General features: G+C 37.6%; 2 protein-coding genes across 3 annotated transcripts; both read left to right on the top strand.

Moving 5' to 3' along the window:
- The first annotated feature begins 5,444 nt into the window (after nt 1–5,444).
- Nucleotides 5,445–6,302, top strand: LOC122093564 (protein DMP4-like). The gene has a single exon (XM_042663919.1). The coding sequence runs from the start codon at nt 5,613–5,615 to the stop codon at nt 6,228–6,230; it is 618 nt and encodes a 205-aa protein (XP_042519853.1). The 5' UTR covers nt 5,445–5,612; the 3' UTR covers nt 6,231–6,302.
- Nucleotides 6,303–21,409: 15,107 nt separating this feature from the next.
- Nucleotides 21,410–25,636, top strand: LOC122092622 (triose phosphate/phosphate translocator, chloroplastic). 2 transcript variants are annotated; one of them, XM_042662846.1, is made up of 12 exons: nt 21,410–21,850; nt 21,981–22,055; nt 22,194–22,259; nt 22,357–22,435; nt 23,117–23,237; nt 23,333–23,428; nt 23,721–23,833; nt 23,932–24,009; nt 24,160–24,276; nt 24,539–24,638; nt 24,815–24,915; nt 25,273–25,636. In XM_042662846.1, exons 1-12 carry the CDS (start codon nt 21,567–21,569, stop codon nt 25,288–25,290), a joined length of 1,248 nt encoding a protein of 415 aa, XP_042518780.1. In that variant the 5' UTR covers nt 21,410–21,566; the 3' UTR covers nt 25,291–25,636. The 2 variants fall into 2 exon arrangements, with proteins under 2 accessions (XP_042518780.1, XP_042518781.1); XM_042662847.1 differs by having other exon boundaries at nt 21,714–21,855.
- Nucleotides 25,637–26,752: the final 1,116 nt, after the last annotated feature.

Genomic DNA, 26,752 nt, shown 5'->3' on the forward strand with positions numbered 1-26,752 from the left:
AGTATGGACAAAGAGATTACTATCTTTACAAAATATGAAAAAGAGTCAAAACAAGGGGGAAAATAATATTAGGACAAAACTTGAAACTGTTGCAAAGCATATCTAGTGACATGTGGTTTTCGTTGGGATTCCACACAGATGGCGGAAGTAATAATTCTACATCATAAGTGGGTAGCCTAAGATAGCCCAATGTGAAGGCTTATAGGTACTCGAGCACCCTTTCTTTATCGGCTAGCTTTTGAGAATGAATTATATCCAAGTCTTTAACAGTTTTAGGCAAAAGTAAAAAAGGATAATTACCGTATAAGCATTGGTAATAGGGTAAGAGTAGCGCGACAGCCATGCCTAGTTTATGGCCTTGTGGAGGGATGATAAGTAACCATTTGATTTGATTTTTTTTTTCTTTTTAATAAGAAAGAAAATATTCAAATTAAAAATAAAGAGGAACCAAAGTGTTGTAATCTGAGCTACAAAGAGTAACATTAATACGCCTATGCATCGCACTACGGGCTATCTTGGCAAAAAAAAAACAACCAGTTCATTCGTAGGCCTAAGCTTAAAAGTGATGTTAGTTATAGCATTATAGACATCCAAAAAAAGAAGAAAAGGGCTCAAAGGCCATGAAGTGGTTGTTGGTTCATAAATGAGTCTATATAAAATTTCTGAATTGGACCACACCTCCTTAATCGTCCATCCACTTAGTTCACTTTGTTGGCTCCGCTAATGAATCCCCTTGTTGCTGCCTCAATAGGATTCTCTGCCATCAAGTAATCGGTTGTGAATGAAAGACATTCCCCATTATAGAGAAAACAGGTTGCCCATCCACTCATTTTGATGTTTTCATCCGCAACCGACACTGAAATCATTAAAAGAAAATCTAAATTTGGATTCATGAAAGCAGGGGGTGGAGGGGGAGAGGGAGATTGTACCTAAGGAGTCGATGACTTATGATTGTTTTCGAATGGAGTGTTATTGTACCACCAAAGGGCAGGAGACATGATTTTTTGTGGATTAATATTTTCATGATTAAAGGTGATTTTGTTCCCATGGTTTCAAATAAAATAACATATTAGGATTAGTATGGTAAAAAAAATTCTCTTGGAGTTGTTGGGAATGACATTTTTATTGAACTACAACATAATAAAATGTAAAAAAGAGGGGTAGAGAATTGTTCACTGATCAAACCCAAAGATCAAACCCAAAGGGCAGGCAGTCCAAATACGTTTGATAAACTCACAGGATAAAAATAAGTGCCATAAGGACTCATGGTGGTCATGGCAAAAAACACACAAGAGATCGATTTGCTTTCATTTTGCGAACATCCTTAGGAAAGTGCATCCTATTGGTTGGCACAAGGTGTGTACACCAAAAGTATTGGGGAGTTGGGTCTAAGATCTTCTGAAACCCAAAACAAAGCTCTTCTTTTCAAATTGGGTTGGCATCTCATTTGTGGAGGACACTCATTATGGAGTCCACATCCTCTGCAAGGAGTGGTGAGGTGCAGTGAGCATGTGTCGGCTGAGAGCATCTAGGCACACACCCCAAGGGGCTCCCAATCACCCAATGCTCACTGCACCAGTGAGGCGACTGCGGACAATTTTCACGCATCATTATAGACCTATGTTTTATCCTCAAAATACTTTCCCAACAGATCTCCTTTTCACCCAACCACCTTGAAGAAAAGAGGTTCTCGTACTTGGAATAGTATTGTTAGCATCTTACCAACTCTATCTAAAATGGTCAGATGTAGAATTGGTAACGGTTGCACTATTCATCTGTGGAATGATGTTTGGATCCCCAATCACTCAACATCCCTCGTCTCATCGCAGCTACAGGTATCAACTATACACTCTGATTGTATGGTAAGTGATTTAACCTATGAAAATGATTCTAACACAGGTTTCTTTACCTCCCTCCTTCCCATACAAATTATTTATGATATTTTAAAACTCCAGGTTACATAACAACCTGATACTTGGTGGTGTCACATTTCCAAAAATGGAGTTTTAACCGGCTGCAAAAATTTTAAACGCATCTTTGAGTACTAATCTAGATGGACTCTCCAACAGGTGCATATGCTCATTATCCTGCTCACATTGATGGCAACTCTGATGGAAACTCCCTTTACATTCGAAATTTAAATCTTCTTCTGGAGATTATGCAATGGAGGCATCGGTGTTGCTAGACCAACTCTTCACCATAAACCAAAATACAAAAAAGGTTAGGGCCACTACAGAAACACAGTAAGAATTAGAATTTAATAGTTTTATTTACCAAGTCTTAACCGAAGCAGTAATGTCATCTTTACTAAGTAGCAAGTGATCAAGAGCTCTACCCATACAAAAAAAAAACCATGGGCTGGGATCATTCCTGATTGTGTGACCGTTTCACTAGGGTAAGGACCAACCAAGGGAGGCACACAGGCAACCAACCAAGGGGCAGGGTGATCTTTTTATCATCCCTTATATCTGGGTGTAAGGGCTCACAATCAGGTAGGGATTTTTTCCCTAGCAAGTCATTACGAGAAGAAAACAATTTATTGGGTTAATCAAATTGTTGACAGGGTCTTTAAATAAATTTTTCGTGTGAAGCTTAGACTAGGATGTGGATCCAATCATTCATCTTGGCCAAGAATAAGAAGTCGTTGTTGTCCGACAACCAATAGATCTACTAGGCAAAGAACCGCCTTAATAGGACTACACAAGTGAAAAGACAAATGTATGCCAATGAAGTTTGACCTTCAATGTAAATGTAAATGGATCAAACTTGGTAGGGAAGATGACCAAATCTTAATGCTAGAGTTGATAACGCAGCATTGAGTTTTTTATTTTTCACCCTTTTCCTTGGTTAATCAGTTTTATATCTCAATGGGGGCAGAGAAGAGCTATTGGATCCGGCTCCTCTCGAACAATTTGACCCTCTAATTGTGGGGATACGTGTCCAAATCATCCCAACTTTTAAATGAGTCATTGGAAGATCATTGGTGTTGAAGAGAATCTTTTCCATAGAAAAGAGTATAACTCAATGATAAAATGTCCAACCTAGAACAATTGGTGAAATGTCACCTTGATGTGATGGAAGTCATCAGTTTCAAGCTTGATAATCTCATTTGTGAGAAATGCGCAAAGTGATGGCATGACACTATGAAGTCAAAATTGAGATTTTCTCTAAATCAATGAAAAAAAATAAAAAGAAATACATTCACCAATGAGTCAATACTCCAACGTGGGATTTGGGAGAACAGAATTTCGACAATTCCGAACATGATCATGAATGGATTGATTGACATGAGACACAGGCTCTATCCTTTGGTCTCATGGAAGCAATTTGACCGCTTAATAGCCCTGTTATTTTCAGCCCAACAAAGTTAAAAATCATTAAACCAGAGATCCTCTAAAAATCTTTAATTTCAACAAAGATTGATCTCCACAAAGAAAAGAATTATAAAGGAAAAGACAATTTTAAGATATAATTCTAGATGGCATCCCTCATGTCTTCAAAGCAATCAGCAAATTCGAAGAACCTGATCACCTGTTGAAGTTCTTGGTCTTGAAGATCATCGATGAAGGGACGAACAGAGAGTGCGTTCTCAGGTTGGAACATGTAAATATTGCATTGTCTATTAGCCTGCTGGAATAGTGTTCTCTAACAAAATCTTGGTGAACCCTAACCCCATACTTGGTGGATCTCATCAAAACAAGGACATCGCACCTCTTGGATTTGGTCATTTGATCAGAAATAGGTTTGCTATTGGTCCCACCTTTCGGAAGGGATGGAAGAGAAGGGGAAAAGAAGTGTAAAAAAACAGAAAAAAGACTGAAATTGAAAATTTTCAAAACAGAGCTCGAAGCTACATAGATAAAGAAAAAGAGAATCTAAACAGAGAAAAAAAGACTGAAATTGGTAAGAAAATAAAAGACAAGTGTGTGAGGAGAAGCTCCCTACAGAGAGCTATATCCTTTTTTTTTTTTCTTTGTATCTCACAGGTCGCCGACTAGCCTCTCTGGTCGATGCTCCGTCGAGGTCGTAGGAAGTTGATCGCTCGTCCGTCATTGTTGGTCGGTCGTCGCCAGTAGAGGTTGCAGGAAGCTGGTCACTGATCTCTCTAGGAAGAAATTGAAAACCCTAGAATGTCACTACTCGTGACTTAGTTGAAGAATGGGAAAAAAGTTTAAGGGCCCGTTTGGTATCGTTCTAAAAAAACGTTTCTGGAGTTTTTTCGTTCTATTGGAACGAAAAAACGGAATCTTCTGTTTGGTGCACTTATGGTCCGTTTCTGTTTTTTTGGAACAAAAAGTGAAAAAAAAAAACTGAAAAAACACCATTTCCCGATAAAAATCTGAAATTTTAAAACACCATTTTTTCGTTTAAAAACTGCGTTTTGACACAGAAACTGAAATTTTCGTTTTTGAAACGAAACGGCGTTTTTGGAACAGAAACGATACCAAACAGGCCCTAAGCCTTGAGTTTTAGACAAAAAAAAAAGGGAAGGGGGTTAAAAAATCATTTAACATCCGCTTCTCCCAGTGTTAATTTTTATACGGTACGTTTGTAATTATAAACTTTATAGGAGTCTGAATGTAATGATTAAGACATACAAGGGAGGGAAGTGTAATTTCTTCAAAAGAAAAAGGAAATGGGTCAAACAAAAAGATTTAAATTGTATCGATATCAGTCTGTGCCCATATTAATACCCTATAGTTCAACCAACATTGTGAAAGGTGAATTAGAATCCTCTTTAACTCTCTTTAACCTCTCACATGTGAAAGGTTCTCTCTTCGCAGCATAAGAAAAGGGAATATTCGGATTTATCCCTCTGTTTTCATGTTTTTTTTAATGATTTTTTTTTTTTACAAATTTACCCCTGGTCCGATACCCATAATTAAGAACCCTGGACCCCTGGTTGAACGCATTCTCTCCCCCTTTCTTTGCTTGTTGATTTGGTAAGTGAAGCCCCTGCCTTATCAATGTGGGAAACTATGGTCGTCTCTTTACGGTTTGATCTTGAGATTTGCTTTCAAAGTTGCCCTAATTCAAACTTGATCACCAAACTTACTCTTCCTGGAAACGAGTTTTAGTATCCAAAGAGTTTTATATCTTATGAACATTCCTTATCACGGAGCCTCCTCTCAAGGCTCTAACATTGCCAACACGCAACAAACCCAGTTCCTCAGCCAACTTTAACAGAAAAACTTCCCTTATCCAACTTATATGTTTTGGACATCTTAAAAGCTTTGACGGTTTTTTTTTTTTTTTTTTGGGTAGAAAGTCTTGTAACGGTCGCAAATGCTTTTAAGCAACATAAAGAAAGAACCCTTTAACCTTTCCTTGGCAACTTCTTTTCCTCCAAACCAAAATGACCTCTTCTCTTTCCCACACTGAACAAGAAACCAAAACACCCTCCTTGATCCCTGAAAATTGTTTCTTTTAGCTTCTGTTTCTTGATAGACATCACTTGAATCCATCCTTTCTGTTTCTTTTCCTTCACTCAATTTCATATCTCCCCATTACTTATAGGTATCCTTCTCCCCTCCCCCTCCCAATAGAATTGTGAAAACCAAGGCCAAGAGTGATCATAGAACATAGTTGAATGACAAAAGAAGAATAGGATCATGGATGAAGAATCACGGCATCATGATCAAGAGCACAGGCCCCTCCTAGGAGATTCAAACTCCAGGAACAATCAAACTAACTTCATACAGAATGCCATTAGCCAGACATTTCGAAGCACTGCTCATCTGGCCAATCTCCTCCCCACAGGGACAGTGCTTGCATTCCAACTTCTGTCTCCCATCTTCAGTAACCAAGGTCGGTGTGATGTTGCCAGCCGGTCCATGACAGCAGGCCTTGTGATTCTATGTGGTTTGTCATGTTTTCTATCATCATTTACTGATAGTTTCAGGGATGACAAAGGGGCAGTTCATTATGGAATAGCAACCTTACGAGGATTGTGGGTTATCGATGGGTCCGCCACCGTTCCTCCGGAGGAGGCTGCAGAATTTCGGCTCAAATTCATAGATTTCTTGCATGCCTTCATGTCAGTACTGGTTTTTGCAGCCGTCGCTCTGTTTGATCAGAATGTGGTGAATTGTTTCTACCCAACACCATCAGAAGAAACAATGGAACTCCTCACAGCACTGCCAGTTGGGGTCGGTGCCATTGGAAGTGCGTTTTTCATCACATTCCCTACTACTCGTCATGGAGTTGGCTTCCCTCTCTCTCCTCGCTGATCTCTCAGTTGTTTTCTCTTTTCCTTCATATCCATCACCATAATTCAAAGTAATATCATTCATTCTGTGCCACTTTTAATGTTGAAGACATGCCTGGATAGTAACACTTCTCATTTAAGTAAATAAGAACACAGATTCCGACCGAAAAAATAAATGAGAAAACAGATTACAACTACAGGTATTTCCCTTCTAACTGATTCCAATTATAAGGTAACAATTGAAACTAAATCTGTCACAATTTTTTCACGTCACCTAATGCGAGACCTAATACAGAACAGGAAATAAATAAATAGACAGTGTTCATAACACCACTATAGTTGTTCATGTTGGCCATTGTAGTTCTGCTGGAATACTTTTCAACAGCATCAACACAGAGCATATCATATGGGGCCTAGGTTTCCAGTTCAAACTATTTCTTGCATAATCCTGTAGAAATGTCTCAGGAGCTTTGTCCATCTTTTCTAAAAATTCCTAATCTACATCTTCTAGCATGCCCATTCATGAGTTTTTTGAACCTGAAGTGCAGTGTCAGAGGTCTCCTGCATTTTCTACAGCAAGGTCTTGAATTTGACAAGGGCTTGTGTGCTCATGTTTACTCCTCATCTCCTATTTCCTAATGAGCCTGCCATAGCTTACCATCAGCATCAACAATAAGTATTCGTAGGGAAAATTAACACTTCATGGTAGATCAAGATAAGCTTTTCTTGACAGTCTGCCTCTTTTGCACCACATGGATAATTCATTGAGACGGGCCCTCATGGATCTATATTTTCAGATATTTATCAATCCTATGTTGCATTCTCAATGTTGCATCCAATACAGTGTGGTCTGCGCATTCTAACTATTACTTCAACACCTTTGCATCAAGTTGCCTGCATCCAATACTAATGGTACATCAAGATAACCTCGTGAATGATTGCTGCTATATTTTTAAAGCCATCAATCTAAAAGAACTTCAAGGATGTAGAAATGCTGATTATGTTTCTCTTGGGACCTCAAAGAATCTCATAAAACATAATTCCTCCAGGTGATTTCCCCTGTTTCATCAATAAAAAGTTGCAATAATCCTCAATGAATACTTAGAGTGAACGTAGAGAATACTAAATGAATACTTTCAACTGAAGGTAAACCTGTGGAACTTGACTCTACGGCAAAGAACTCTTGGACTTAATGCCCTACTACTGGGTGGGAGATAGCAAGTCCAGTCTTACCTTCTCTATTCCTCTATTTGCTTGTCTTTCCCTTGTTTCTTCTCTTTTCCCTGCGTAGGAAGGCTAGCAGCTCCTATGTCCCATTGATTATTATTTATCTTTTTTACTACTGTCCTAAGAATAAGGAAACGAGACTTGCTTGAAGGCATGAGGGATTAGCTTAAGCCTACCTCCTCACCAAGACAAGCAACAACTCCCCTATCACCGATCCATCTCGTCTCTATCTTACTCTTTCCCTTGCTCCTCCTTTGAACTCCCAGTTCCTGAACGGACAAAGCCTATTGTGCAGAGGAATAAGAGCATTGAATCTTCCATATTTTAAAGGGTAAAAACCTTGAAAATCAGAATTCCTTATTTCTCCCCCAACTGGAGAAAGGCGAATTCTGGACTGACATTAAAATCAAATTTGACTCCGCTCTAACCAAAGAAGAATATGAATTCTACCTTGAGTTTGAGAGCTGGGATATACGGATCAGTTTCAACTAGGTGCTGATACGAGGTCATCTATATTTTGGTCGATTCTGATCTGCCATGTACGACCTATGCCTTGGAGTTGGATGTGAGCAATATACTTAGTTATACCACATTAGTATTTGGGAATTTTTAACGTATGCATAGCTTAAAAAGGGTCTGGAAACTGAACGACAGCCAAAAGGACCATATAAAGTCCTAGCACAAAGGTGAACACTATTAGAAGACTCTTCTCTTCTTCAGTACTTAACTGGTACCTAAGTTGATTGCTTCAGGTCAAGAAGAGGATTATCGAAGCAAGCATAGATCTCGGCTTATTTGTGGATTAAACAGTCACGTAAATATTTAGCATCAACTAAAAAGAGTGCAAACAGATGCTGTCACACCCCGTTCACACAGAACCGGGCCGGTGACTGGATTAACTCCGATTAACCCAAACCTGCCAGGATCATCTGATACAGTACCCAACCACAACATACATATATCTAAGATAAACGTTCAAAAGTTCAGCGGAAGACTTAATTTACCTGTAAATACTCCCAATATACTTGATACCCAAATTATAGTATATAGATAAATACATGTGGGCCCGCAGACATGATATTTACACAAAAAGAATAACAATTCACATATCAAGTATACAAAAAGGGGTCATCAAAAGAATCAAAAAGTAAAACTCTGTACGGCGTCAATACTGCGGTCCCGCAGCACAGTCCTCGCACGTGCAATCCGTACCATGCTCATACTCCTTGGGGACCCACCAATCCTCATATGGAAACTCAACTGTGGGGCCCGACCCTTGATCTTCAGGCTGGTGACCTACAAAATCATCTAAAAGAGGTGCGCACATGGGATGAGAAGAACCACACAACAATCACATCCATATGCACTATATGCTATGCAATTCATTTTAAATCTCATCTACCTAAACAACATTACTAAGTCTTTGGTTTGGTGCTACTACAATCACAGTGCGCGTATGCCCCGGGTACGAGCCGCGAACTCCATCCTTCGATATGCCCATAGGGTTGTCGGAGAAGGCCCACTATGAGTACTAGGAAAAGTAAAGCATGCCGACTACCGGCTCTCAACATAAAAGTAAATGACAGAAAGTAAAGGTGCTGACCCCAGCAATTTAAAAACAGTACGATTGGTCCTCTTGAATATACCACTGAGGTTGTCGACTGTCCTAATGACCAGCCGGGCGTATGTCTAACCACCACAATGACCGGACAACCGCGACCACTGCTTCCCCCCAAGTGATAACCCAACACCTCAATCCCTGTTGGGAAGGGTCGTAGCACGGGAAAGTGATAATCCTAAACCGCATGCTCCTATATGACATAGTACGATTGCATAGTGCCACCACGTCCCATTCCACGGGCTACCAATGCACTCATTTTCAAGTCGACTACGGCATCTAGTCTAATAATGCATCATGCACAGTGATCCCATCATTCACCACATAAGCACATCAATTATTTAGTATTGAGAAAGCAAAACACAACACACATGTCATAATCATATGAGGATGACTAAGCTACACATAATTTGCATGATGACATGGCTAATCTAGATACAATTGAATGATGCCAAAAAAGTCTTAAAATAAAGTCAAACGTCATCTCCCCACTTACTTGTTGTGTACAAAGACTCACGCCCCGTACGGTGAGATCCGGCGCGAGAAACATAAATTTTAGTGAACCTATCATAAGTGAATGAGGTTAGCATTTCACCACCTTGAGGTCAAAACTAATAAGATTTGATGGTTAAATCATGTTTAGAATCATAAAAGAAGGTTGTCCGTCCGTTTTGGGTCCATTCGGGTGGGTCGGACAACCCACCTATCACAGCCCACCGATCTTCTCAGACAGGCTGTTCGGCCCACCAGTCCCGGCCCACTGGTGGGAACCGAGGGCCTGCCTTCTCAGGCAAGCTATTCGGCCCACCGGTCCTGGCCCACCTGAGAGGGCGAAAAATTGCCTTCTTCCTTGAAACTTTCCCCAACCTTTGAGAAATCAAATGGGGCTTTTTCAATCACATTTTCCACACATCCAAGGTCTTATAAGATGATTCTAACCTAGATCTAAGTTAGATTTAAGGATTGAAAAGCCATCTTACCTTATTTACTCAAGAACTCTTTCAAACCCCAAAATCACTTCTTAGCTCAAGAAATCACCAATGCTTCCCAAATCTTGTAAACACTTCTTCAAATCCTTCAAAATCAATACATAGACCATCTATTAAACCTTAGATTCATCATCTCAAGTGGGATTTACAAGATCTCAAGGAACTCTATCCAAATCAAGGGTTTTACTTGGGTTTGGTGAAAGTTTAAGAAGCATAGCCTTTGCTCACCTACAATCGTAGATCTCGTGTTGGGGATCACTCTTTCCGCGTCGGAATGAGAATATCAAACCTTGGCGCTGCTTAAATCCATTTCTTCCTCCTCTTCCTTCCCCTTTCTTCTTCTTCGTTCTCTTTTCTCCCTTCTTTTCTCTCTCCTCTTTACTCTTCTCATCAACTCTTTAGTGTAATAATGAGAAAAAGAAAAACACAATAAATGTTATTTATACCTTTTTAAAATATCTATTGACCACATGGGTGGGTCACTCAGGTGGGCGGATGCGTCCGCCTATGACCGCCCACCTGAGGGCCGAAAATTAGCCAACAAGTGGGATTTTGATGGAATTCGACTCTCGGCACGTATCTCACTCTCGGCATAAGGTATATTATACGTATGCACTTTAGGATACAGCTACATACCAGCATTACCCGTACATGGCCTTATGATACGGGCATGTGCACGGCTTGGGTACACCCGTCTCCTCTGGCACTAACTCAAACTTGTCTGGCCAACCTGTGTTCAAAGTCACCCTTGCCATCATGGTCCATAAGGAACCCGCCTTAACCCTCTCTGATTCGAGTCCTGCATGGTTAAACTGGGTCAACCGTGTAATTAGACCAGGTTTAAAAAGTAGGGTATCACAGATGCTACTAGGCTCACAGGAAGAAGATATAAGTTAAAAGACAATGAATCTTGATGGAGAAGCATGTGACTAAGAATGGGACTGCAAAGGATTTCCTTGCTTGTCTGCAAATTAAATCAATTCCAGACTACTAAACACATAACAAATGAAATAATTGACGGAATCAACAAGATGCTATGCCAATGGAAATATTGATGAAATCAAAATTTTACCACATGTACATAATATATGATGCAAAATGGGACCTATGCCACAGCCTTAACAAATTCATAAATCAGTTGAGCCAAAACCAACTCAGCAGCTTCCCACTTCTTCCTCCGATACCAGAATCCACCAGCAATAGCATACCACATGGCCTCATCTGGATCACATCCTCAAGGACCATCTCATCGACCAACCGAGCAGACTTGTGGATGTCACTTCTTCCGTTAGAACAAACACCTAGAAATACAAAGAAAGTAAAACACAGATTTGCATAAGATGACACAGTAATTTAACGAGGTTCACATACCGATGTAGTGTACTACGTCCTCAGGTGAAGAAAAAGATGATTCACTATGTAGAAGAGAGGTTACAAGGGAGATTGCTCAAGAACACCTAATCAACGGCAAGAAAACTCGCCCAAAAACCCTAACACAAAAAACCGTCAAATTACAATGCTTGCTCAACAAGACGATAGTACATTATATACTTCTCCAAGTCGCAGGGGTCCCAACCCCTCTTACCATCACCAGATCTCAGAAAAAATCTCATTCAAGTCGCCACCAGAAAATGTCGGAGTTGGTCATTCTTTAGAATGAGTCAAGAATTCGAGACAAACATAAAATATTCAGAAAAGCAACTCACACGAGAACTGAAATTCTCGACATCGGTAAAGATCCCCCTTGTTCTCATACTCAGATATGACTGAAAAGCTTGATTTTTGTTGTTCCCAGTACAAAGTGCCTGTACCATTCTATTATGGGTCTTAACATGAAGGCACCAAGTAAAACAATTAGGCAAGATACCCCCAAGCATCATCTCAGCAAAGAAGTATGTGGCCTCCCAGAACTTGGGGAAAGCACAGAAGCGATTTATGATTTTTCCGAGCATCCAATTTCAACCACTGAACCATCATCCTGTGAAGAATCTCCAAGGCTTCTAATTTGGTTCTGACATATATAAACCAGCAACTATAGACAGGATTGATTACAGAGTAGGAAATTCCAGAATCAAAAGAAACTAGATAAAATCAAAATGTAAATGATTGATTGATTAAATCAGACTTTTGTTTCCTTAATTTTCAGAAAACCTGATAGAACTAGGATTGCTCTATTGCAGGAACAGAAACTGATTCTCAAGTACAGGTTAGAACAGAAATAGATTCGATATTCTTCAAGAGGTGATTAAAGAGATAAGAGAATAACACCTGGGCTTCTCACTGTAAGGACTTGATTAGATTCACCACCAATCGATGCCTTGATTCTTCAGCAGGAATGAGCATTGATTCACCAAAGAGCGGCAATACAAGAGTCTTTGAAAAACTGAAAAAGTGGACAGTAAGAGCCCCCTTAATTTATGAGTCACTGGACAAGAGTTCAAAATGAACTAGGAAACCCCCTAGCTGTCCCATTTCTTTTTAAAGTCTTAGAAGAAAATAAAATAATGTGGACCAGCTTAAAGCTCTAAAGAAAAATAAAGAAATAAATAACAACTTAAAATGGACAGTTGGACCACTAGTTCAATTGAAACTTGACTCAAAGCACTTGAAGAAAACAAAGCAACTTAAATTAAAAGAAAGTGGACATGGACCGGGCCATGTTAGGCCTGGTCCGTCTTAGACCTTTAACACTGGTAAGTCTTTAATTCTGCATCAGTCCTCTCGGGTAAGTCTTTAATTCCTCATCAGAATAGGTGAAAGAAATGTATCTCTCATATAAATCCAAGTCAAGACATTTGAAATCATTTGCGTGGATCAAGTGCATTTGTGTCTTGGGAGACCTTTCCATTTGAAGAGGAAAGAGTGATAATTGTTTTTGATCCTTTTGATTATTTGGGAACTCAAGCATATTTGCATTTGGTCCCACCCTTTTCAGCACCTAATAGGGACTTATCTTCCTAGGGTGGAGTTCTGTGTTAGTACTAAGTTGAAATCTCTCAATATTAACACAAATCATCACCATGTCACCTGGTTAGAGGGGTAAGTTTGGCCCTGAGGGCCCGTACCCTATTATGAGGGTCAACCCGGCCCAGCTCGATTTTAACCCTGATTTATTATTGTGTTTAGTAATAGTGTTTCTTTCTCTTAAACCCACATCATGTGTTATACGAACGTTCAACAAGCTGTCTGTATGACTTTAACCAACATCATGTGTTATATAAGCCACGTACTCTTACCTTATTGAGCTAAGACGACCGAATGGCCAACCTATTTCTCCCCTTTTCTTTAAATAGGCTTCTCTTCGTATCTCCCATCATGTATTTATATGAACTTTAGATATAGTAGCAACCATGAAGAATTTGGTCAGTCCAGTTTTTGGGAGATGTGGTGACACCAGACGATTAAAGGTCTATTTTATAACTAAATTGCCAACTTTGCTTGCTCCAAATTTATGGATTAGGGGTAGAAAAAGGATAGCCATAGTCGTATATATATCATACTATCATACTACTATTAAAAATTACGTACTCCTTATTTTTGGTATATTTTTTTCAAAAATATAAAAAAGACCATCGACATCTACCAAAAAAACTCTTCAACGGACCAAAAAACCCCTCCAAATGGAAGAGAAAAAATAATAAAAAAATATGGAGTAGAAAGGGGGAAGTAATTATTTAGTATTAAAAAGATTAAAAAAAAAAAAAAAGGCGAGTGGGGAAGGAGTGAATAATTATGGAGATATTTACAAAGGTAAATATGATATGGAGCAATATCCTCCTTTATGATGGTAACGTTTCTCGTCATCAATTGCCTAGGAAAAAAAAAGTATAGAGAGAGAGAGAGAGAGAGAGAGAGAGAGAGAGAGAGAGAGAGAGAGAGAGAGAGAGAGAGAGAGAGAATTATGGAGAGTGGGGGGGGAGTGAATAATTATGGAGATATTTAGAAAGGTAAATATTGAATGTACATACTCCCTCTCATTGGTATACTTTTTCAAAAAGACCATCGACATATACCAAAAAAACTTTCCAACAAACCAAAAGACCCCTCTAAATGGAAGAGAAAAAAAATATTGTGGAGTAGAAAAGGGGAAGTAATGGAGATATTTACAAATGTAAATATGGGGCAATATCCTCCTTTATGGTAATAACATTTCTATCCATCAATAGCCAAGGAAAAAAAGGTAGAGAGAGAGATAAATAATTATGAAGAGTGGGGATGGAGTGAATAATTATGGAGATATTTTACAAAGGTAAATATGGAGCAATATCCTCATTTCTGACTCATGGTAGTAACGTTTCTCTCTATCAATTGCCAGTGAAAAAAAAAAAAAGGTTTCTCTAAAAATCCTTTGTTATTGATTTCAATTAGTTTTTATTGCGTGAAAATTGAAATTCCTCACTAATTACGCCATTACTTCTCCTAATTTATCTCCTTTCAAATTTTGTATTATCTCTATAATACACTATCATTTCTTAACCAAAACACCCATCTAAATGAAAGAGAAAAAAAATAATAAAAAAAAAGGTGAAGCAGAAAGGGGGAAGTAATCATTAATTATTATTATTCTTAAGTATGTATTAAAAAGGATAAAAAAAAATTTAATTGGCACATAATAACCCACAAAATGCGTGGTTTTCCTTTCCTTGATTGTAGGGGAGAAAAAATAGGAAGATTTACAAAGGTAAATATGGAGAGAGAGAGAGAGAGAGAGAGAGAGAGAGAGAGAGAGAGAGAGAGAGAGTGGAGAGGGAGAAACATGAGAGGATGAGATTTACAAAGGTAAATATGGAGAGAGGGATTTAAGGAGGAGCAATAGCAAGTCTCTCTCTACAAAGATAAATAGAGAGAGAGAGAGAGATAATTATAGAGAGTGGAGAGGGAGAAACATGAGAGGATGAGATTTACAAAGATAAATATGGAGAGAGGGATTTAAGGAGGAGCAATAGCAAGTCTCTCTCTCAGCTCTTAAAATCTCTCTTTCCCTCTCTTAAAATATTTATCCTCCTTTCTGATAGTGACGTTCCTCTCCATCAATTTCCAGAAAAAAAAATAGGTTTCTCTCTATCCTCTTTCATCGATTTTAATAGTTTTTACTGCATAAAATTCCTCACTAATTACGTCATTACTTCTCTTAATTTATGACTGATGACCGGCCATATGAAACGTTGAACTCATTGAGTTCACGCTCAAAATCCTCAAAAACTCATATTCCATCTTTCTATTCTTGGAAATTTTTACCTTCAATCGGGTTTCCGGGTGGAGTATTTTGTAGTATAATTGGGGGTACGGAGATCCTATCAAATTCGAATCGAAAACGTTTCCAATGGTGACGATGAAGATGACAATATGGGATCTAGAGCAGAGGATGCTCTTATTCTTCTCCTTCAATTTTTGCTTCTTGTCTTGGCTTCAATCACATCATAACTAAGTCTCGTTCTCCCCCCTTTCCTTCCATTGGAGGTTGTCTACTTCGACCTCAGAATTGAGAGGAAGGGGGACCGACGGAGGTGGCGAGGGTGGTCAAACCAAATGAGCTTTTCCCTATCACCCTAATATAATAACCATGGGACGTGGTCTGTAATGTGGTCTGTAATGTTCAATTGAACTTTGGTTTATAGATTTGAATAAGCAATTTTCTATTATTTTTCTTTTTAATTGGGTTATTTAGTTGTTGAGAGAACAACCGTAAGGGATTCTTGTAGATAAAGAAAAAGAATCATTGTTTCCGGACCAAGACTTGAGGTAATGAGTTTATAATTAACTAGTTGATATTCTTAGGTTGGTTGAGAAACGAAACTTCTATCAATACATTTATGTGACATCTGTTTTTTTTTTTTTTTAATCGCAGAAAGAACGCATAATTTTATTAACTTAGGAATTGTAAGATATCAATGTTTCCACTTCTCAATGTTATTTATTTATTTATTTATTTATTTTTATTTTATTTTTATGTTTTGTTCATAGACTTATGGGCCAAACATGCCAAAAGGAATACCACTTCATTGGTAGCAATGCTAAATAAATGAGATTTTGTATCGATGTATTGTACCCCACATGCATTTGCATGTGCGAGTTTACTAGTATATATATATATATATAGGACCAGCTAGGGTCAACCCAGCCTAACCCGAACCAACCCTAAGCCCTATAGGGTTGGGCCTGGGCATGAACCTGGCAAGGTTGGGTTGGGCCTGGATTAGGCCTTGGTTGAGTTTTGGGGACCTAAGGTTAGGGTTAGGTTTTTAAGAAACCCGACCCAACCCAACCTTGTTTCACCGCTATTTGTAGCCTTATAAACATCATTGCTTAAAGCTATCCATCGTCAAACATCTTCAAGACTTATTCGAGCTCATTGTCAAATATCTTCATATACCTTTGAATTTGTGATTTCTGAATATTTTCTTTTGATTAATAGATTCACCCGAGTTTCTTTGTAAGCTTCCCATTTCTAAAGGTGTTTTTATTATTGATGAGTCAGAATAACTATATTTTATTAGTATATTCTCTACACAATATATCTGAGATAAAATTATCTCCCTTTCTTTTATTTGATGCCAAGAATTACATCAGTTTCTCACATATCTTTTGTATCAAAGTTGGACATTAACAGGTTTTTAATTTGCTTCATTATGTTTATAGTTGTTTTTATAATCAACATATCATCCACATAAAGTAAGATAAATACATAATTTCTTTGATGGTATTTACTATATAAATACATTTTGGTATCATTTATAACAAATCCATTTGATATGAGTACCATTAAGTTGTTCATGCTGTTGTTTTGGATCTTGTTTCAGCCCGTATAGAAACTTTACAAGTTTTCATATAAATATTTTTTTAGATACAATATAACCTTTTGGTTGTTTAAAGTATATTTCTTCCTCTAAATCTGCATTTAAAAATGTTTTTTTCACAATTTAGTGCATCACCAAATTATAGATAGAATCCACAACAATCATTTACCCTTATAGTGATGATTCTAGTTATCGGAACAAAACTGTCAAAATAATCAATATTTTTATATTGTCTAAAGCCTTTGACTACTAGTCTAGCTTTAAAATTATCAATTGATTCATCCAGATTCAATTTCTTTCGAAATATCCACTTAATGTTTAGTATCTAACACTTTAGATCCTTGTGGTAAATCAACTAATTCCCAAATATGATTGGCTAAAATAAAATCTATTTAACTTTTATAGCTTCTTTTCAGAATTCAGAATCTTAATATGTTATTGCATCTTTCATATGTAAGAAGATCTTTATCTTTGAGATAAACAAACCAATCATCTTATGAAAAAATAGACTTCTTTTGTGTTTTTACTTCTCTTGAATTGACTTCCATTAATATCACTAGATGTAGGATTAGTTTCTTTTGACATTTTCTCTTCTAGAATTAAGTTATCACTATTTTCCTTCCTTTGTGGTAAGATTGACTTAAAAATGATATACATTTTCAAATAATTCAACATCCTAGTATTCAATTTTATTATTTCCTTCACAAACATAAACTATGGCTTTAAGGACCATAAAACAGTATATCGAATTATGTTCGTAAATCCTATAAATACACAATTATAACTCTTAGTAGAAATTTTCATTTTCTTTAATTCTGATATTATCACTTTTGCCAATCAACCTTATGCCTTTAAATGCTTTAAATTAGGTTTTCTATCATGCTATAATTCAAATGGTAATATATTGGTCTCTTCTTGTGAGGTACTCTATTTACTAGATGAGATAATGATAAAATGACATCCCCCCACAAGTCAAGTGACAATTCCAAACTTATGAGCATTAAATTCATCATTTCCTTTAAACTTCGATTTTTCCTTTCGGTTATACCATTAGATTCAGGTTGGTAGGAGGCTATCATTTCATATATAAATTCATTATCTTAATAAAAGATTATTGAGGTTAAAGTATTCTAAACTTCTGTCTGTTCTAAGTCTTTTAATTTTTTTTCCTAATTGATTCAACTTTTGCTTTATAAGATATGAAGGCATTTCCTGCTTCATCCTTTGACTTAAGTAAACATATCATAGTCGAATAATCATCAATAAATATTACAACATATATCACCGCTTGATTATATCCTAATCAAGTAGACAACTTTGCCTTACCACTAATTTATGAGGGTATTTTTGGGTAAATTCAGCCACTACATAAATAGGACATTTGTTCAAAGGTGGCTTGATATTATTATCAATTAAGTCTAACTTTCAAATTTTAGAAATATAAAATGCACTATAATATCTCAATCTACTTGTTATAAATTCAAAAAAAGTCAACAAAGTAAATAGAAGAAGCACTTGGCTTTTTATTTATTAATTCATATGCACTTAATACAAAAAGGCCATCACTCAAATAATCATTGCCAATAAATATATATTTTTGAATAATGTAACATTATCATATTCAAAATACGACTTCATCCCAACCTTATCAAAAAGAGTCCCTAAAATCAAATTCCGTCGAATGTTCAAAACGTGAAGTACATTTTTCAAAATCAAAGTCTTTCTTGAGGCAAGCTTTATTGTAAGTTGCCCTTTTGTTAATGACCTTTGAAATTTGAGAGTTTACCTAATGTAGAGGAGGTCTCGGAGGAGTTCCTAGATCGATTGGACCGAAGAAGACCAAACAGTTAGGCCCGCATAATATTTTTCCAACTCATCCTTTAGGCCCTCAACAGAGCTCGTGAAGTTTGGTCGTAGAATTTAGGGTTTTTCTAGTTTTCTATTATGTTTGCGTTTTTATCCTAGTTGCTTATTTTCTTACATTTTTGCTCTTCCTTAAAAGTGACGTAACTATTTAAAGTCACTTTAGCTCATTTATAAGACACATCAATTTTTAATTAAAAGCGATATTTCACTTTAGAGGCCATGTTTTGATTCTATAATAAAAAGAATGTGTTCAAGTTCAGCATAATCACTCCAAATTGCCCTGAGACTCCATCCTATGGCATGCCTTATGCCCATGAGCAACCCCCTAGTGTTTGCATCAATAGTATTTCATGTCATCATATAGTCAGCATTTCATGAGGTAACATTATCTTCATCAATGAGACAAGTAACTCATTTTAAAGATATTAGTACTTGTATCAATGACTTACGTGAACTAGAGCTGGTGGGTTCACATAAGGAAAATTTGGAGAAAGAGGGAGAGTCATATGGATTGAGTTCACTTGGGGTGGTCTAGATGAGTTTCTTGCTTAAGCAGTCCATTGCTTCACAAAGTGAAGAATCACAAATGGATTTGGTTTATCCTGAGTACAAATCATTTTGTTCCTATGTATCCATAATAGCATATAATGAAGATAGTGAAAAATATGTTTAAATTATCCTTAGGAATTGAAAGTAAGAAACAAATTATAAGATGCTGAAGGGAGGACTCAAAGAAGATTTCTATTTATAAACCCAAAGGGCTCGCTCCCAAATTCTTTTAGAAAATTCACAATTGATTCCTACTTGTTATGACATAATCCACAGATTATATCAATGTCCATCAATTTTCCCAGAATATCCTTAGTAGGAACCCCTCAATGAGATGAAACATTTTGATAAGTTTATCAAGGCGTAACTATTTAGCTGAGTTTCCCCCTTTTCATAATTATAAGGAAAAGGTCCCCTTGATGCTAGTGTGGGCTTTAAACACCACAACCTCACCAACTGTGCTAGGCAGTTGTTGTTGCACTCTAGCATATTGAGAAACCTCTCTTCTATAATTATTTTTTGGGAAGTGGTTCTCTGACTGGGAACTGGGAACGTGCCTACGCCAACCTACTCTGTGTCTATCTCTCTCCTCTTCAAACAATGTGGTAGATGTTTTTTTATATGGGGAGGAGAGATATAGACATGTGGGAGTGCTAGCGTAGGCCACGCTGTCGCTGTGGACATAGTTCTTTTTTTCTTTATTGTTTACTAGAGCTTCCATATTATTTTTTTCTTTTGAATATTATATAACATTTTTACATTGAAACTGTATTTGGAAAACCAGGTTTTGACTTGCTCAACGAGTTACCGAGTCAAGTAAAATAAAATAAAAATAAATAAAACTTGGTCCGGAGTTATAAAGACTCACCCAAGTTTAAAAAATGATTAGGTTATATCCGAGTCAGTTCGAGTTTTTTATTAACTCAATGTTTTTGCCTAAGTAATGTAAAACTCACCAAATCTAGATTTTTTATTGAGCCATATACTATTCATCAACCATAATTTTGGTCTATAGCTGAATAAAACCCTAGACTTCATTTGTTGTTGTTATCCATACTAGTCCCTTTTTTCTTCTCACCTCTAAAGCAATTATATCCTTAATCACTCCTCACTTGTTGAAAGAGAAGGAAGATATTAAGTAAGAAAAAAAAAATAAACTTAGTTTTCCCACTATGACTGAAGTTAGAACTTATGATGTCAAACCATTTAGAATAGGGAAAATCTTGAGGTTAGTTATAACCGGATTGAACATCACTTTTTTACCCTTTTAATGTAATTATACTTTTTTAACCAATGAAGGTAAATTATGTTATTTCATGTAAAAATTGTATCATAATTTTTTTATTTTTTGAAAATATTATTTTATTCTTTCATTAATTAACTTTTGAAAATAAGTCTAGGGACACTAAAGTCTTTAAATTATAAGGAAAAATATGCAATATATGCTTTCTGACATGGAAGCACATCACGTATTCCACATATAAACCTTACCAAAAGAAAATGAATTTGACATGTGATTTGGGGTTGTCTTTCCATCTAACAGTCTGAATTTGCTTGAAATGTAGATTAGTAGATGGCAAAAAATCAGTGGTTCAGAATTACTGAAATATTGCTGAAACTCATCAAACCAAAAGACTAAGCTGGAAGTACCCATGTGATATGTATCCAACTGTATCAGATCAGGTTTGATTAAAAAAAAAAAAAAAATTTGTAGCAGATCAGGGACTGGTCCCACTTGGGGAGAGAGAGAGAGAGAGAGAGAGAAGGGTTTGGAATTTGGGAAGGAGGAGTGGGAAGGAGGTGACGATTGGACAAGACAAGTCCTTCGCCTCAGTCCAATCGCTGTGGATAAGGAGATTACATCCCCTTCCTCTTCTCCCAATCCCATCCTCCCTCATCTACCAGAACAAAGCAATCGAAAAACCACCGTTAGGTCAGGTAACCAGTTAATAATGACAACTGGATTACTCACTTACCAGCTCACTATGTTAAACTGTCGTGGATATTTATCACCGTACATGTCTAATCCAACGGATCATAATGCCATCTTCAAAATGAGACATTGCCTAATGTGGTGTCTCGCGAAGCACCATCATCCCTCGATAGGTACGATAGAAAAAGCCAAGTAACCGTTCGGCTTGGACTCGAAAGCAAACTATAATCTGAGAACCACTTTCTACCAAAAAAAAAAAAATCTGATAACCACTGGTTCTTCTGTTGAGGGATAGCCTCCTCGATTTCCACCAATAAAAAGCAGCGAATCAAAGTGCCTCTCTCTCTCTCTCTCTCTCTCTCTCCTGTGTGCAGCGAAAATGGAGTCGAGAGTTTTGTCAGGAACCACCGGCATCTCAAGCCTTGGTCGGCTGAGGAAACCGGTGACCAGAGACCCCGCCACCATCTCATGCTTCGCACCCTGCACCAGATCAATCGGGGCCGTTGGTGATGGCGGAAACCTAATCTGGGGAAGGCAGCTCAGCCCGGCTTTGCTACTACTCGAGAAGTCACCGGTGGTTCGTGTTCCATCCGTAAAAAGGGAGATTCTACGGCCTAGCTTTGCCGCAGCGTCGTCCCCGGCGGAGGGAAGTGATTCTGCGGGGTGAGGTCCGTCTCCCTCCTTTCCGACTTGGTAGGTGAAGTGTGTGAGATCCACATTAATTTATCTGACCTTTCTCTCTCTCTCTCTCTCTCTCTCTCTCTCTCTCTCTCTCTCTCTCTCTCTGGTTCAGGGAAGCTAAGGTTGCTCCGGTAGGGTTTCTGGAGAAGTACCCGGCTCTAATCACCGGTTTCTTCTTCTTCATGTGGTGAGTGAATGATTCTGGTTTAGTTAATTAGTTTACTGTTTGCACACGTCGAGGAGCCGAGCTCTCCGGTTGCTGTGTCTCCCACTGAGATATGGTATGTTAGCATATTATTAAAATGACGAAAATATCCTTGTGCAGGTACTTCTTGAACGTGATATTCAACATACTCAACAAGAAGATCTACAATTACTTCCCTTACCCTTAGTACGCGTGGCCTTTTTTAATCCTCTACCTTTTGTTTTTTTTGGGTTCTTTTCCTTTCCATCGTTAATAATTGGTTCTGTTATTGTGGTTGGCACAGTTTTGTTTCGGTGGTGCACTTGGCAGTTGGGGTGATTTACTGTCTCGTCAGTTGGACCGTTGGTCTCCCAAAACGCGCTGTAAGCTTTCCTTCTCTTGTTTAGTCCATTTGTAACATATGATAGATATTAGATACAGTTTGTTCATGGCTGAATGAATCATAATCATCCAATAACCCAAATTATGTTCAATACCATCCATTCCCTAGACTTTTCAACCTATAGTTATCTATAATAGTTTAAGGTAAAAGACAATTTAATTTAATAAGAAAAGAAGACAGGGTAAAAGATAATGGACTTATTGAGCTATTCACATCCGATTTAGGATTGATTGCTTTCACATGAAATCTCAAGAGTCTCGTTAATCGATCAACAGTGGTGGGTTATAGGACAGGACTATAAATTTAATAAAAAAGAGGAAAGGGTCAAAGTTACATTTAAGTATATGTTTTAGCTGCTTCTCTAGCTAGAAAGGCATTGTCTACGTCGTACACGACAGTATGGCTGAATTCCATTCCATGGTTGATAGGGATTTGGATCTTCTCCAACGGAGGTTGTTAAAGAGGTCCCTGTGAGGAGAGAGAGAGAGCTCACTGCCCGTGCTGGAGAGGATCCTAATCCGATTGATTGAGTTTGACATGTTCTTCTAAATAAATTGGCTTTCTAACCAAAAGTAGAAAAAAATTCATGAGACTGATGAATAGATTTTCTCAACCAATTTGTATTGGGCATTGATGTATATAATGATGCCATTGTGTGTAGCCGATGGACTCAAATCTTTTGAAGCTACTCGTCCCTGTCGCAATATGCCATGCACTGGGCCATGTATCAAGCAATGTATCATTTTCTGCAGTTGCTGTCTCATTCACACACACAATCAAAGGTCTGTGTATTTCTGAATGTTGCAATTTAACATATTAATGATGAATGATCACAGTTCGCTATCTCTGTTTCTCACATTGATTCCATCTTTTTCAGCTCTGGAGCCATTCTTCAATGCGGCTGCTTCCCAGTTTGTGCTTGGACAACAGATACCTATTACCCTCTGGCTATCTCTGGCTCCTGTTGTTCTTGGTTAGTTGTAGCTCTCTTAATTTTCTGTTGGTTTAAGATGGTCTTCATCTCACTATCTAGATCTTATGTTAGGACTTCAAACTTCTTACCAGATAAGCTTTAGCCTTGGAAAAAAGTTCAATTTGATTCAGCAAACTATGTAGACAGTCATGAATTGAAATAACTGCACAAAATCAAAATAATCATCAAACAGTTTAAGAATTTTGCTAACCTAAGTTTTATTTTATTATAAACTTATTGCTTACCTCCCCCTTTCCATTATGGTTGACCATTTCAATGGTGGGGATTGCAGGTGTTTCGATGGCTTCTCTGACAGAGCTCTCATTCAACTGGACTGGATTCACTAGTGCCATGATTTCCAACATCTCCTTTACTTACAGGAGTATTTATTCAAAGAAAGCCATGGTTTCCTTCTACGCTACCTTACAATTATTTGCCTTGTGATGAAATTCTTGTCTTTATAGGTGCTCTGAGCTGATGGTTCTGTTCCTTGTTTTTTGCAGACTGACATGGATAGTACAAATCTCTATGCTTACATTTCCATCATTGCACTCATTTTCTGTATTCCACCGGCAATTATCGTGAGTGAAATTCCAAATTGGTCTTAGTCTCCATGGAAAATTCAAAATTTTAATAAAAAAACTTGTTTTTGTAGTTTTATTGCTTTCATTATTAGAGTTGATTTTTCTCGTTCTACTCCTCCATCTGCTCCTTCAATATTGGTATTACAGATTGAGGGACCTCAACTGGTGAAGCATGGTTTCAGTGATGCAATTGCTAAAGTTGGTGTGACCAAGTTTGTCTCAGATCTGTTTTGGGTGGGAATGTTTTACCACTTGTACAATCAGGTAAATATGTTTCGCTCATATGCTCAAATAACCTGTACTAAATCACTGACTTAATTAGCAGCCAAAACCATGTGCTCTCTTGTTTGTGTACAGAACATAGCAAAGAAAACTATTTATTTAATTGTCATATGCATAAATCTATCATATCCATTTTTTGGGATGTATACTAAGATCTATGATAATTAATGTAGCAAGTAATTTGAAATTAGGATTATGTAATCATGATGACAATCCGATTAATTTGTGTACTGGAATCTCTCAGTTGGCAACAAATACCCTAGAAAGAGTGGCTCCTCTTACACATGCTGTTGGTAATGTGTTGAAACGTGTCTTCGTGATTGGTTTCTCAATCGTGGTCTTCGGTAAGTTAATCTTCACAGTCACCTGGCTCATTTTTTATATCTATCTTTTCATTCTGTTTGATCTATTCCTTAATGCTAACCACCCCACCCCACAAAAGAAAGGGAGAAATGAGAGGAGGATCATATCTTCTCTTCTCTCCCTTCACAAGAAGTTCTACTAACTTAACTGATTGCAGGCAACAAAATTTCAACACAAACGGGCATTGGGACAGTCATTGCAATTGCAGGAGTGGCAATATACTCATACATTAAGGCCAAAATTGAAGAAGAGAAACGAGTGAGTTCCCTGTTAAAACATTTCCATTTTGCATTTATCAACTGAACAGAGTCGGGTTGGGGGGGGGGGGAAGGGGAGGAAAAAAGCAACAGAGATATAGATGGAAAATAATACCAAATGATCTTGCTTCCAATGGCGTATTTTCTATCAGCTCGCTGATAATAATTATCCCCCAGTTGAGCATGAGCCAAAATTCACATTGATTCAGCATGCTGATCTATCCAAAGTGGAGGGGCATTTGATGGATGGTCTAAGATCAGTTTGCAGCTCTTGTTGATGGGTGTTATGTCTTGTGCTGTATCTGTACATCTCAACTGAACTCTATGCAGCTAACACAATCTTAAATATTTTTTGCAGCAAATAAAAGCTGCATGAGACCAAAGGAGATCTAGGCGTGGAGGGAAATTCAAGGTGTTAATATAAATATTGGTTGTGCTCCAAGTGGAACAATTCCTTGTGAAGATCACCTTTCTAATTATTTCCTTTTCTTCTTTCTATCCCTCCTTCCTTTACTTTTGGTCTTAGGTTGCTTTGATTTGGAGTGCAAACTATTGCTAAATTGTTGTCAATCTCATGCTACCTGCAAATAATGTCTCACTCTCTCTTTTGACAAGCTGTTGTTAATTTAGATGCTCTAAATTAAGCCATGTGCTTGAGAAAGAACAAAATATGTGAATAACAGATTACTAGGCAAATAAACCTGCTTTGGATTTGCTTAGAACTCTGAATGTTGTTTTTTCTTTGTACCAAGGGTTTTCTTTAATTGACTGTTAGTGTTAGGATGGTTGTTATGAATGGTAAATTAATGGGGTATTCATTCTAAAGGTTGAGAAGACTAGAAAATGGGATTGAACTTTCATTCATCTGAGTGCCTATCCCTTTACTGCCAAACTTGTTGACTTGTGCTATGTAATGTCCCAACCCAGTCAGAAAGGTTTTCCAAGCATCTTAGCTAGATTCTGGGGTGCTATATATGTTACAAGAAGTCAAATATCATATTCACCAAAGCTGAGGGTAGGAGAAAAGCAACCTACAGAAGTAGTTGAGTTTCAGATCTGGCAATTTTTGCAATATTCCTATAACTACCACTACAGTAGCACTAGTACTATATGGACCAAAGCAATATGTAAACTGCGGAGACGGTAGGAGACGTTAGGAGTTATAGAATTATAATCGCAACGGTTTGTTTCCTTGGTGTGTATATATACTTGAGGACCTGTATCCACTTATTGTCTTATATTTTTGGGTTGGATCTTTCAACATAATATCAGAGTCTAGGTCCCTTGTTATTCTCTTTAAGTTTGTCCAAGTATAGAGCCAAATAATGTCGAAGCTGAAGCTACATATTATGGGAGTGTTGAGATTCAGGTCCTTGGTACCTAAGTATACTTGAGGAGCCATCTCCAGTTAATTTTAAGCTTTTGGGTTTTACACTCGACATCAATGTAAATTGAGTGCCATCGTATATATCACTTGGCAATCCGTTGTGGCCCTACACTGACACAACGATCAGTGAGGGGGGTGCACAAGGGCATCAACAAGGGGTGGATCTTTCGTATTTTATAGGGGTGGGACCATCATCCCCCTCCCCCCACTTGTGACTGGATACAGTGGCCTTGCGACCAGGTAGCTTTGTTTCCCCCACCCCCTTTTTTTTACAGTTTGAAAGTATTATCTACATCAATTTTGTATTGGCAATTTTGAAAAAAAATATTTATGCAGTTTTTCTAACTAATTTTATGGTTTAGAAAATATGTTAGACTTAAGAGGAATCCAATCCTTTGATACATGTTTATATATCAAACCTCAAAATCCAATGGTGATCCTAGTCTAGATA

The sequence above is a fragment of the Macadamia integrifolia genome, chromosome 11 (assembly GCF_013358625.1).
Source record: "Macadamia integrifolia cultivar HAES 741 chromosome 11, SCU_Mint_v3, whole genome shotgun sequence".
NCBI classification, from domain to species: Eukaryota; Viridiplantae; Streptophyta; class Magnoliopsida; order Proteales; family Proteaceae; genus Macadamia; species Macadamia integrifolia.